Source organism: Gasterosteus aculeatus, chromosome 7 (assembly GCF_964276395.1).
Source record: "Gasterosteus aculeatus chromosome 7, fGasAcu3.hap1.1, whole genome shotgun sequence".
NCBI classification, from domain to species: domain Eukaryota; kingdom Metazoa; phylum Chordata; class Actinopteri; order Perciformes; family Gasterosteidae; genus Gasterosteus; species Gasterosteus aculeatus.
This window is the reverse complement of record NC_135694.1, coordinates 17,714,186-17,727,941: the sequence shown is the minus strand read 5'-3', so window position 1 is coordinate 17,727,941 and position 13,756 is coordinate 17,714,186. Positions and strand designations below refer to the sequence as shown.

The window sequence follows — 13,756 nt, the reverse complement described above, 5'->3', positions numbered from 1 at the left end:
ATCGAATGGTGACTTACGTAAATGTCTGCCAGACACTCAAACGCTCAACAAATGGTCAATGGGACAAAACTAAACCGCCTCAAAAGGTGTGGCGATTGGGACTTGGTCTTGATGGTGCCGGTGTTACAAAACTACATGGCCTTTCAGAACAGGGGCGTCTACATAGAGATCAGGTGACCAAAAGGGCGCACAGTTTGACTTTGTTTAACTAATGATGTGTCTTGTGAAGGTAATTGGTAGCACCAGATATTATCCAGGCATAACACAGCAAAAAGAGTATACATTATGCATGCCCCAATTCAGTCATTTCATTTTTTGTCCATCTGTATTTCCATTTACTTCACTGGTTTGACTATTTAATGTAAAAATAATTACATGAAATCCCCTAAAACTTTGGCTTAGTGGTGGTCTAAGCCAAATAAATGTGTAGGTTGTTCCAAATTAATGTTTTTGTCCTGTTTGAGCGTTCAACACTCTGGGATTGCTTCTGAGTGACAAACATAAAAACAACTTATCACAGTGTGCTTAGAAAAGCCTGTTTAATAATTTTCATAAAAATAAACTGCGTAAAGACAAGTCAACAAAAAAAAGGAAAGCAAAAGAATGGAGATTCCTGACTTAAGGCCTCAACAAAGGAAAAGTGGCAAAATTCAAAAATGTCAATGAATACATTTGAACAATGTAGAACTAAAGATGATTTTAAGAAGAAACCTTTGGGGGCATTCAGTCTATTTAATACATTTGAGTTTTATGTTCAATGTAATTCAATGCTTAATTCAGGTTTAAGCAAAATACAGATTTGAATTCCCTCCAACTGCAGAGAGCATCCACAACGTAAAAAACTTCAGTTAGAAAACCACATCATCTTCATTATGAGGTGTCCATTGAAGGAGTTTCTGAAATGTAAGAACAGATACAGCTTATTCACAGTGAACAATTACATTTTTTTTAGTTTTACATTTACGAGTCCTATTATTATGGTTATCATTGTAACATAAATACGTGGCAGGCAGCTGAGCAAAGTCTTAGATTTTATTATTCTATTCTCTGCTTTGCCCAATCAGCACTATGAAGAGTCAGCAAGGTAAGCATGTAAAAGCTGAGCATGGACTTTACTAAATTAATTTAGTGCAGTATTGCTGTTCCCACCAGAAACGCAATGGATGAACACCGGACTCACGTGTTTCATTGAAGAGGAAGGAATCCTGACACTCCTTCATGTACTGAGAGGATCTGGTCTCATCCAGGAAGAGAGAGTAAACCCTTTTGATGTCCTCCACTTGGACTTCTGTCCCCTGAAATAGCCCAAAACAAAAACAGCAATGACAACACTGAAACCACAGGCATTCATGACTAAACCGCCTAAATACAATCTCTCCAGAGACCTAAAGAAGTTCTTCCTAGATGCGTTACAGCTGAAATACTGCACTCAGCTTGTTTGGACTAAACCCACCTTGCGCTTGCGGCACACCAGTCCAGCGGTGCTGATCAGCTGGATGGCGTAGCGCAGCGACGTCTCCATGCCGATGCGTGTCAGGACAGTGTGAGCCTCCTCGCTCAGCTCCACGTCCTCCTCCTCGCACCTGGAATGAAAATCATCCAGGGTTATTTTCCCTTTCTGTAACGCTGTGAGGAAGCCAAACCTAGTTAGCTTCCCAGAGGAGGAACGCAGATTCTCACCGGATCTTGAGGATCTGCCTTGTCTCTTTTTCGGTGTAAGGGGAGGTGGCGATGATGAGCAGGCGATCCAGCAGGTCGATGGGGATGCCGTGAGGGCTTTGATAGTTTGTGCCACGAATACTAAGTCATAGAAGAGAGACGTATTGAGTAAATAAATAACTGGGATAAGACTAGTCGTCTATCAAACAGCCAGATATACAGGTTTTAAGTCACTCAAGTTCTGTAGAGATGTAGACAGAAATAGTACCGAGTGATGCCTCTGTTGGTCGCCATGATGAGAACTGGGGACAAGTCGCTCTCCAGGGCTCGGTTGAGGAAGGAAAAGCACTCCATGTCCAGCATGTGGACCTCGTCAATAAATAACACCTGGAACCACAAACATTAAAAAAATCAGTCACGTCATAAGACAGACAAACCAAATATACTCTTATGAACACACACACAGTTGCACCTACCCCAGGAATGATCTCGGCCTTGCCCTCTTCCCTCCACTCACACACTTTGGCGTTAATTTGCTCACGCACTTCAGACTTGATCTCCCCGGTGTCTCCAGAGAAGAGAGCCAAGAAGCCTTGCGTGCGGCTGTTGATGACGTCGATCTCATGGAGAGACACCGTGTGGACAACTTCTTTTCTCTTCTGCAACTCGCCCTCTGGACACTGTACAAACTGTGTCTACAAGGACAAAAAATAAAAAAATGTATAAAAGAAATACCTGTGGACAACTACGGATTAAATTGTGTGTACTTGACAGCTGCTGGGTTACCTGAGCTCCCATGGCATCGTAGTCCCTGGCTCTGGTGAAGGAGCGGCCCAATTTGCTGATCTTTCCTGTGGCTTTGTCGATGGTAATAACATCTCTGAGAGAAAGAAAGTACAAAGACCGTTTTGACGGCTGTACGTATATCCAACAGGCCTCAGTGATCCAAATATGGGAAGATCTGTGAAGTAATTGACTCACCCTGCTTGAACCTTGTCTTTACTGAGACTGTCGATCATCTTGTTGCCCAAGTCATATATTGTCTCCATCTCAGTAGTCTTTAGAGTCAGCTTGCCCACTTTGGCACCCTGAAAAAATAAATAATAAAATAATAAAAATACTGTCTTCTAGCAACTTACATAGCCGTCCTGTTGTAAAGAATGACCATGTACAACAGCAAGTTGAATGAGTGCAGTCTGAATTGCAACAAGGCAGCCTACCGATCCAGTGGCCGGTCGATCGATCTGGATCTCCACCACCTCTCCTTCAATAATCTCTGTCTCCTCTCTGTAAAGGAAGGCCACGTTCAACACAGATGTATGTTGAATAAAGACAATAAATCGATGAAAAAAAAGTTTGCTCACTCACTTGATCCTCACGCCGATGGCTTTCCTAAAAGCTTGGCTCAGTGCCTCAGTCTTGCTCATCTCCAGAGAGAAGATCTCACTACCGGCCATGGCCGTGAAGGGTGTATCGGGGCCCAGAGACTGGGCGATGCCTGCATGAAAAAAAAAAAATACATCTGAGCAAACCTGGAGCAAGTGAATCTGGGGGATAAAACACTAAACAAAACTATAACTGAAGCCAATTGCAAAAACAGTAAGACTTCCAGAGGTGAAATTATTTTGTGTTCTGAAATGCACTCCTGTGGTCCTTACCCATAGCGATGGCAGTCTTTCCTGTGCCAGGTTGACCAGCGATCAGTACGGCTCTGCCGGCTATGTGGCCATCTTTGATCATCTCCAGGATGACCCCTGCTGCTCGACGGGAGGCCAGCTGGCCAACCATGCCTTGAGATACCTGCAGGTGAACAGGAACATGCATCTTTGAAGCCAAACGCTAATCATTGCACAACTGCATGTTATTCTGTGATGCTATGTAATTTTTAACGGCACATGTTCAATGTCACTAAACGCCAACTAAAGAGGAAACAAATCCCCCAGCTACAGACAATAAACTTAAGGCTTAGCGCTACCTGTCTTGGCTCCAAAGCATCATCTAATCCAAGGCCACGAATATGAGAGTGTGCTCCTGAAATAGAAAATGAAAATATTAAAAGAGCAGATTTGGAAAAAGGGGGTTAAGAACAGTTACAACTTGCATACACTCATTGAGGTTGACCTGTGACAGACCACATTCAGGTGACAAATACCTGAGAGAGCTCAGTGTAACGTGGAGTCTTACCAATTCTCTCTATCCGTGTGATGTCACGAACCTCTGGAACCTTGGTACTCGCCATCTGTACTCGACAGAAGGAACAAATTAGTTTAAAATAAGAAAATGGTAATTGGTTTCAAAGAATAAATACTCTATACATTTCTACTTCCCTTTTAGTTAAAGGCTAGGATATTGGTCACTAATAACACCGGGACAAAAGAATAGGGAAAAATGTTAATTATTGATATACTTATCAAAACAATATCTTAAACAAATATTTGAATAGTAGCTCACATCATCTAGATGGGCTGCTATATAAATTGGGGCTGAAATAACTCTACAACAATACCGATTTATACAGTCGTGTTAAACAATATATACAGGTTTGATTTTTTGTTGATCAAAAAATTTGAAGTCACCAAACTTATTGTAATTACTGTTAATATCCGATTTTAGCAGCCTCGCGCTTGAGACTTTCAGTGTGGCGTAGTCCTGAATCAGGGCTTTTACGTTGCGCATTTTGCAACTATATTATGTACTTTTTTCCCGATTAAATAAGGAAAACAATTCTATGCACAAAGAATCACGACAGAGAGGGAGGAAATAACAACGATGGGAAACATATTTTTCACAATGTCCAGTGTGTTGTCATAGTGACAGTTGTAACGCATGGTAACGTGGTAACACAAGATTGCAAGACAGTTAGCCGCATTCCCGTGGCTTTCCATTTGATAGGATCGTCTTATTTTTTTTTCTTTCAACGTCAGTAATTAGAAATTAATACGAACCAAATGATATGCCGAGGCCATATAACTGCAATGCTATCTTCTCGACAGCTCTAGCACAACAAACCATAAAGCTAACGCTAGCTAATGTTATGTTAGCAAACTAGCTAGCTTTACTCTTCGGTTTTCGTTTTTGGTTATTCTCGCTTGTTTTACACACCATCAGAGTATTTATCATGCAGCAAACAGCATGACATGAATGAAAACACGCTATCGGGTCTTAAGCATTTACCACAGTTATCGAATTTAAACTCACCTGTGCAGCCACACTTGAACAAAAGTGAGAATGCGGCGCTTCTTTCTAGTGGTGCGCAGGCTAATAGTGTCCGACAAGAAACAAGTGCTTCTTGTTCTTGGAAGTTTAGAGGTTGACTGCCCTCTACAGACAGGATGACCTAATGATAGAGAAAAAGCATTAACCTTTGTATTAAATCACACGTCAAGTGAGTGGGGAGTGAAAAGGTTTGTGTGGGTTTGAATCAGGGACTGTGGACTTGTCCTCATTTGGTGTATTGATATAATGTATTGCTAACGTTGTTTAAATTATTTATTAGAAGATTTTGACTGCTGCTTTGTTTCTTGTACACTACTTAAACAAATACTTGTATCTACAAACTAATTAAAAATGATTTTTTAAACTCCATGTGGGGCATGGTGCATTATTATTATTATTATTATTTCCAAAACAAAATTGTACAATGGTAGGTAGGTAGGGAATTGTTCAGACGAGTAAGTCACAATTACTATGTCGTTTCCTGCGACCTCTTAGCCATAAATTAGCTGTACAAGCCAAAACAATTGTAATTTGTCATGCCATAGTTTTTGCACTGGTTCAGAAATGTATCAGTTAATCATTTACCCACACAGAAGCTCTGCAGAGGGGAGTGAACAGCCTTGGTGAACACAATACATTTCTCCACTAGAGGGGGCAAGCTCACAAGGGATTTTAAAGCTGTTTTAAAGTGCAAAATCACTCAGCTTTTAAGTATACATCCGCAGACTGGAGTTTAAAGAAATTGAGGGGAAAGTATCAATCAATCAATACAACATCCCTTAAAAATGGGAAACACTCACCCCTCAAGGACTGTGGGAGAGTTTTTCATATCCTCTCTAATTTAGCTTCAAAGTTTTTGCTCAAGGCTAAAGTGTTAGGATTCCACATTTTAACTTCACCTGAGCCCTTCGTCACAAGAGAAGGATACTGGGGGTTATACATGATTAGAACTGAAACAAATCTATTTTGTTTTTCAATGTAATCAGCAAGGACGTTTCATTGCATGTAACTGGCAACAAAAGAATGCTTAAGGAGTCAGATATGGTAATATGTAACTGATTAAACACATACTGAACATATTTATCATTTTTTAAATGGTCCTATTTTTATACGTATGAAACACTGTCAGTGAAACCAACATGACCACACAGCGTTATTATCAGGATACTTTGACATTACAAGCACTTAAGATTTAGAAAAGAAAAAAATAAAGAGCCCATAGCTTGAATTGCATGTACATTGGAATCATTACATTTTAAAACTTAAAACTAATTTAGTAAAGAAAACAAGTTACTGTTGCATCACATGATACTGTAGCTATCCAAATGCAGACTTTCGATGACTAAGTCAGATCTTTCGAGTCAGACTGGACCAACCCCTGGTTCAGCATTCCACAGGCATGTAAAACCTGCTGCTATGACACTGAACTCTCTGAGATCTGGAGCTTCTCAGTCACGCCTCCTCGACTACTCTGTGATTCATCTTAAAACTTCTCAAAGTTTGCACAACTCACGTGATTTCTGTCTTACGACACATATATTATTTTGAAAACAGGAGATGTTGTTAATACAATCACACCTTTTTTCCGTAGTGCTAAAGCGTAGTAGATGTGATTTTAGAGGATAAATGCTAGAGGATAAAGATCCTGTTAGATCAAGCTTGAATTTAATTGTGTTCCCCGGAGTGCAGGTAGAGAGATTTTTAGCCAGCGGAGGGAAAGTTTGCAATCAAAAATATTCAAAAAGGATATCCGAGTTCAATCCTTGTTAAAAAGTTTATTGATCAGCATAAGTTCAACAGGATCTCTATAAATGAGCACAGGACATATTTCGATCAAGTACAACCTTCATTACTTTCAAATGATCATTTTCACATATTTACTTAAATTAACATTACACTGATTTGCAAAATATTCACAGTCAACACAATTACCCTGAATCACACAACACACCTTCAATAAAAAAAGAATGATTACATATCATCAGATAATAGTTATGGTTTTGTTCTGTAAATGCTTTCAACTCTGAATCACATTTGTACTCGTATGGATCATAGGAGGTGGGTTATTCAATCACTTATTGATGAGGGTGATGCCTGAGTCATACCAAACCCAGAAGCCTGGATGGACAGCCTCGGTAAAGGAGGCCTTGAAGCGGTGGATGAGGGACATACTGTCCCCTACAGCGTAGAAAGCGAGGGTGCCCTTGGCGTGATCTAGGAACACCCCAATACGTGATGAGTAGGGCGCGTTGATCTCGATCTGATCTTTGCTGTGGCGGGCTGAGTAGCTGGAATCGGAGCAGAAGAGGCTCCAGGACTTGCGGTTGTAGCCGATGCGGCAGGCGTCTCCGTAGCCCGTCCTCTTGATCCCTTTGTAGGTGACTCCGATGGCAGCCCCTTCCCCGCTCCAGTCAACCTCCCAGTAGTATGCTCCACCAAAGAGAGACTCCTTGCACAGGACCTGGGGCAGGGAGTCGAACCTGGCCGGGTGATCGCCGTAAGACTGGGGGTCTTTCTTGAGGACAGCTTTCCGGTTCCCCCGAGACAAGTAGAGCTGCCTGTATGCCGTGTTTGAGTCCAGGGTGAGCTCGCAAGCATCTAGGGAGATAAATAGATCATTTCATTCACAAGGGGAAGCATTTAAACACTTTGGTTAAACGTGAGGAAACCCAAGATGGACAAAGCCTCTGAACAAAGAACCCCCTCACCATAGTACCAGCAGTGGCAAGTAGTTAGGATTTCTAGTTTTGTTAGATTCTGGACTTTTGCTTCAACATGATTTAAAGGAGAAGTGGGAGACCCTCTGGCTGGACACGGAAAATCAGATTAATAACTAGGGTTGGATGTCACCTGCCTGCTGTTCATCTCCACCTCTGCGGGTCACAGTTGGTGGGACACCCGGTGGCCTCTCCTAGATCTGCTCGGCCTATTATCTCCCGACCTATTATCTGGAATGCCAGAGGTATCAACACTGCTTGTGAGTTTGACCACAAACAAGTCCGGCTAATAAAGTGCGTCTTAAACTTTACCTCTAAGTTGAGACCTAAAACATTTGAACCCCTTCTCTTTCGATCTTGCAGACTATGCAGTTTTTAGTTGAATACAACTATCAACTGGCCTTATAACAGAATATACTTACCAAAGCAGAAAAACTGTTTTCTCAAGGATCTGCTGAGATTTGCTGGTTTGGTTCTAATTGGGCTGGTGAGAGTCAGAGTTTAATGCTCCCAGTTTAAACAAGTAGCGAGGGCTTAAACAGCAGACTTAAAATCACAAAGCTCTGTGAGTGTCTGCTGAGAACTTTCTCACGAGTCAAACCCAGTCTCAGTCAACACTGTAGGGCATCCAGCATAGTTACTAAAACCAGATTTTGGGTTCAACCCCAGGGTCTGACAGAGAACCTCATCGGGAGTTTATTTGCCTCCTATTTGCTGAAATGAGGCGGGAGAGCGGGGATCTGCGTCAGGGCAGAAAGCAGGAGCGGAGGAACGGAGACTCACATCTCATGAAGTCGTCTCTGTGCTGAAGGTCCTGGGGCGGTAGGGACTTGTACACCTGGGCCTCATCACCTGTGAAAGTGAATCATTTAAGAAAATATATTATTCATTTGACTGATCTTCTCTAATTATTCCATTACACCATGCTATTAATCTAGGAAGGGTTAGGGCACAATACATGTGTTAAAACTATGGCAAAAAAAGTTAAACATGAAATGCCGTCCTCGTCAATGTATCTGATCCAAACGGCAACATTCTATGTCACAGGCGTGTCTTCAAGGAAATCCCTGGCAGTTTGACCCCCCTAATCAAAGTCAACATTTAACCTTTTTAAGCATTAAGCCATTTTTTAAAAGGTTAACTAGGTGACACCTGAGTGACCTCAGGCTTCCCTCGAATGAACAACTTGAATGAACAAACAGGACTGGACAGCCCTGCTGAGGACAAGGGACATTGTAACTGATGCTTAACTTTCTATTTGGTTCCTCTATCATTCTTAGATACCTGTCTAAAAGTCACGTGTAATATTAATAAAACAACATGAAACCCATTACCATCTTACCCCCCAACAAATGGCAAGTTCTTTTTCTAATAACGTCTGACTTACTTTTTATTGACTGTCTTGACTCTCTCTTTTTGGATTCGTCCAGTTGGCAGAAGGTCATCTTGTTAACTGCAACAAAAAAAAAAGTCATTAAAAAAAGATGAATACGGTAACAAGTGCTTTGTGATACTGGATCATTAACAATATATTAGAGTAAATCCGGTTCTGTCCTTTTCAACCCACCTGCCTTGGCCACCTTGACCAGTTCGTCATTGCTGAATTCGTTCATGTGCTGTTTCATCTCGGAGACGGCCTTCGTGACTGGGCCGAAGGTGAAGTAGGGGTTGACGCTCACTGTTGGCAGCTCCTCCGCCTCCGTCTGGGCAATCAGCATGTGGTAGCTCTAGCCGCAGAACAAAAAAAGCCATGATACAGTGTACTTCAATTGTGTTTGTTTTTCCACCTGAGTCACAGCATGCACGGCATTTTAGTGATGTAAGTGGTGGGTTTCTTTTCTTTTTCTTGTTTTTTACATTGACTGCTGAGCATTTAAGAGGAGAAAGGCTTTTCCACCTTGCATTGGATGCTTTTTTTTATTTTTTTAATCGATATCATACACCCATGTCTCCGTGGAGCGTGTTGTCCCACGGTTACCTGGATGAAGTGGATGTGGTCCTCGGTGCGGGACAGCTGGGTGATCTCTGTGTCCCTCCTCTTCAGATCGGCGATCTCATGGGTCAGGCGCTCCATGTGGCCCTCTGCGTTGTTGAGTGCCGCCCTCTTGTTGGCGGAGATGAGCTTGGTCATCTCCTGCTGCATCCTCTCAATGGAGCGCATCATGTCGGCGAACATCTTCTCACATTCCTGCAGCGCCGTATGGGCTGAGTTCTGCACGGGGAGCAAGCGCGCACGCCATAAATCAAACGGGTGTCACACTGACACAGGCTGTCACGCCTTCTACGCAGAGCAATGTCTTTCCATTCAACCTGTAGCGGTATGTCTGGTTTGCTCTGTGACAGATGGTGGTACAAACCTTGAGTGAGTCCACTGCTTGTTTCAGTTCCTCCATCTGCTTGAGTCGGTCATGAATCTTCTCCTGGATCTCGGCCTGGGTAGCGCCCAGTCGTTGCTATGGGGAAAACAACAATCCCTCAAATCAACATCTCAAATTGAAAAAAAACTTTGAATGTGTCATTTTATTTTTCTTAGTTATTGTGAGAATTTATGTTAACGGTGCACAAAGTGGACCATAATAGTTGTAGATGCAGGAAGGAACTTTATGATCATACGGGTGTGTCACACATAATGTTTCATCTATTGTAAGCTGCTCTGTTAATAATTACCTGCCACTGTGTCATAGGTAAATGTCGCACTGCTGATTCCCAAATAACAGGTTCACGCAAAAAAAAAACAGGAACATACCTGCTCCTCTGCCCTCTCCTGCTCGGCAGACACCATGTCGTGACCTTTGTGCTCTTTCACCGTGCACAGCACGCAGATGCACATCTGGTCCGTGCGGCAGAAGAGCTCCAGACCCTTCTGATGCTGGGGACAGATCTGTCTGTCCAGGTGTCCGATCTCATCCACCAGCTTGTGCCTTTTAAAAGTGTTTGACTCGTAGTGGGGCTTGAGATGCTTCTCGCAGTAGGAGGCCAGACACATTAGGCAGGTCTTGACGGCTTTGTGCTTTTTTCCGATGCAGATGTCACAACCTACATCCTGGGGCCCGGCGTAGTTGTAGTCGGGGGAAGGCGGCGGAGGCGGAAAGGATTCAGAGTTGCGTTGCATGGTGGAGCTCCGTGAGCCTCCAATGCGTCTCGGGGTGGGCCTCTTGCTGTAGCTGACCCTGCACACTGGGCAGATGTACGAGCCTGTGTGGTCGGCGTGGTCCCAGTACGTCTTCAGACAAACGGAGCAAAAGATGTGGCCACACGGGATGGAGACGGGATCTCTGAGGTATTCCTTACACAGGTGGCAGCTGTCCTGGTCAGAAGACATGGAGGCGATTCAGTGCTGCTCCCTGTAATGCAGTGAAAACGCTGTGTAGACACAACGTTCAGTGGCAGCACAGTGGCAAAGTGATCTCACCGCTACTTCCTGGGCGAGTTATATAGAGTAAACAGAGGGCGGCTAAACTGGTTAAGCCGAAACCAGTCAAACAAGGGCGGGGCAACAAAAGAATACAGCAAAAGCCTCTGTCAGTTACAGATTGCAATGAGAATGAATAAAATGTGTAATTGTGAGGTACACGGTTTTGTCTGAAAAGGTGTAGTTCCTTAATTATTTGAATTCAATTCAATGTTCTTTAATTAATATAATAATAACATGCTATTATATATATACCATATATTGGCTTTAACTAGACTTGCAAAAGCAAGTGCTATCAAAAGAAAAAAGGGAAAATAAAAATCGTAGCGTAAAGAAACCCTTTACAGTTCAGTACAGTCTCATTGCTGAGTGTTAGCGATTGTCTCAAGGGAGACTGTTTCCTTCTGGTATGTACAAACTGACCTCAAGAGATTATTTCCTTACGTTGTCAAAAAATTATACAACTACAACTGTCCCGCCACAAGCCGCATTGACAACGACTCCTACTATTGTGATGTGCGGCCAAATGAACCCCTTTGTAGACCCCTGTTCAATTCTGGAGCCTCAGAGACTTACCTGACCTTCACCTCACCTGTGACCAGTTAATGATTAACACTTTGCATTTCATTGCTACTGACTCTCTCTGTCGTTTAATTGGACTGCTACAGTTTCTGTAAGTCAACACTGAAAGTATAATTTCAATTATTTCTATCTCAAGTAAGAAAATGTGCACCTCGAAACCAACTAAGGATGTTGCTTCATCTGAGCTCAGAACCTTCCATCGTAGCGAACACGCCTCCCAGCCAAAATGGAGTTTCAGGGCAATCGAAATGGCGACAGGAATGCAACTACACTTGATAGCCCAGATAACAGGAGGGCCGAGAGAGCCTGCTTCAAAGATTCCATTGTGCTGGAGCCAGCAAGACCCAAGATGAGTGCCAGACATTATAGGGTCTGTTGTCCGTCAACAACAGTAACTACAGTTGATATGCGATCCTAAATGTAGCGTCTTATTTGTCCAAAAGAAGATTCTGTGACTGGGGTCATGCTCTGCACTAAACAACACTATGTTGATAGATTAACGGCAATGAGCTCTCATGCAGATAAATATATATTAAAATTTTTCTCTAGTTATATGCCTATCTTTTTCTTCAAAAACATGTTGGGAATTTATTTAAAAGAATCATATTTAATCGTCAAAAGACCTTAAGATGTTGATCTAAGTGATGTTACACGTGTGCACGAATTCCTTATATTACAATTTATACAATGACGTGTATTTCTCACAGTTAAAGTTAACACTCACATGTAATATTGATTGCAAGTCATTTGATGTAAGTCTTATTTCTAAGGCAAAAAACAAGCAGAGGAAAGGGTTGAGTCACTATGACTCCCGTTCTCATCTGATTGCAAACTAGGCCAGAAGGATTTAACATGACACTTCAACAGGTCTGTAAACGGAAACCCACTTCAAATAGAATTTCTTTCTTTTTAAGGGGTTCTGTTTTGTTTTTTTTGTGTTTTTTTTACCTACTTACGTCGGCCCTTTGACCGTTTTTTTTCGCCACGATATGGATTTTGCTTCCACACTTATTAAGCTTCACCTTGCTATTTGAGCCACTCAATAGTTATAGTTCATATAGCTCCCAACCTACGGACAACATTATTTGCCCAAGTTTTGGTTTCATATAAGTTAAGAGCAAAAAGGATTTCAATTTGGCTGAATTCCTTACATATAATCCGTATTGTGCCAGACACACTGCCATGTTTTTAGACTAAACAAATATCTATTCACTGTTGTATTTTTGCAAATTCATTCACACTACTTTTGCATTTTATGCAAATCAAATCAAATCTGCTTCTTAGCGTGACACCTTTATATGGGGCTGCAATTCTAGCGTTCAGTCCAGGTTTTTATGACATACTCGTATGAATGCGACCACGATAAGCCCTCACTGTGTGCTGCTTTTTGCTCCTGGTTGCCGGTGTGGTGTCGGAAATGCTTACTGTGCAGCCTTTCCATTCACATTCGGTCTGTTTCACCACTATTCCCTTTTGTGTGTCCACCAGTATCAGCAAAGTTTTTTCCAAACACATTCCGATTATATTCTCTTCCTGTTTATATAACTGGCGCTCAGTCACTTGGATTCTTGTTTCCTTTAATCAAATTTTCATTTGTGTTCATGCACTTTTCCTTCAGAAGTGGGTTGACCTCTCGCCTAGAACTGGAGTTGGGCTGAGCTTCGAATTACTGTAGAGTTTCTGTCTGCTTCTTTAAAGAACAGACATACAACTCTGTTGGAGAAGCCAGTGTATGTTAGAGAAGTCTCATTAAAGTGTCTTGTAACATAAAGTTTTCCGTACTTTACTTTCACCAATATGTACACTGTATAGGTGTCACTTCTCTATCAAGAGTTAGAATCTCCATAGTAAATCAGAGCAATAAATCCTTACCCTCATTACCATGACAACAGCTCTCACTACTATCAGGTAGTTAATTTGTAAGCAGAGAGCGCTCCTCTAACTCTGGTGGAAGGAAGGAAAAACTGGCTTATCTTAAGTATGGAGAGGTGAAACTGCCGAGTGTATGAGGTAATGCAAGATATGAAATGAAGGTGCAGCCAATGTACTTCTTGCAACATTTAATTAAATTTTCTATTGCCTTAGCATTCTGCATCAGGAAGGAAATGTCTCTGCTTAAATAAAACGTACATATTCCTTCATAGTACTGGCTCTTGAACAAACAACAAAG

General features: G+C 42.0%; 2 protein-coding genes across 3 annotated transcripts; both read right to left on the bottom strand.

The window, feature by feature from the left end:
• Positions 1–511: 511 nt before the first annotated feature.
• ruvbl2 (RuvB-like AAA ATPase 2) lies at positions 512–5,071 on the bottom strand. Its single transcript, XM_040182549.2, has 14 exons — positions 4,858–5,071; positions 3,844–3,898; positions 3,635–3,690; positions 3,318–3,459; positions 3,028–3,157; positions 2,880–2,946; positions 2,641–2,747; positions 2,446–2,539; positions 2,136–2,354; positions 1,928–2,046; positions 1,681–1,800; positions 1,454–1,583; positions 1,181–1,295; positions 512–896 (listed from the first exon to the last, which is right to left on the bottom strand). Exons 2-14 carry the CDS (start codon positions 3,896–3,898, stop codon positions 871–873), a joined length of 1,380 nt encoding a protein of 459 aa, XP_040038483.1. The 5' UTR covers positions 4,858–5,071; the 3' UTR covers positions 512–870.
• A 1,559-nt stretch (positions 5,072–6,630) lies between these two features.
• Positions 6,631–11,011, bottom strand: ftr83 (finTRIM family, member 83). 2 transcript variants are annotated; one of them, XM_078106125.1, is made up of 8 exons: positions 10,339–11,011; positions 9,950–10,045; positions 9,571–9,804; positions 9,160–9,319; positions 8,980–9,045; positions 8,376–8,444; positions 7,730–7,823; positions 6,631–7,473 (listed from the first exon to the last, which is right to left on the bottom strand). In XM_078106125.1, exons 1-7 carry the CDS (start codon positions 10,912–10,914, stop codon positions 7,756–7,758), a joined length of 1,269 nt encoding a protein of 422 aa, XP_077962251.1. In that variant the 5' UTR covers positions 10,915–11,011; the 3' UTR covers positions 6,631–7,473; positions 7,730–7,755. The 2 variants fall into 2 exon arrangements, with proteins under 2 accessions (XP_077962251.1, XP_040038829.2); XM_040182895.2 differs by lacking the exon at positions 7,730–7,823 and having other exon boundaries at positions 10,339–11,010.
• Between the last annotated feature and the right edge of the window lie 2,745 nt (positions 11,012–13,756).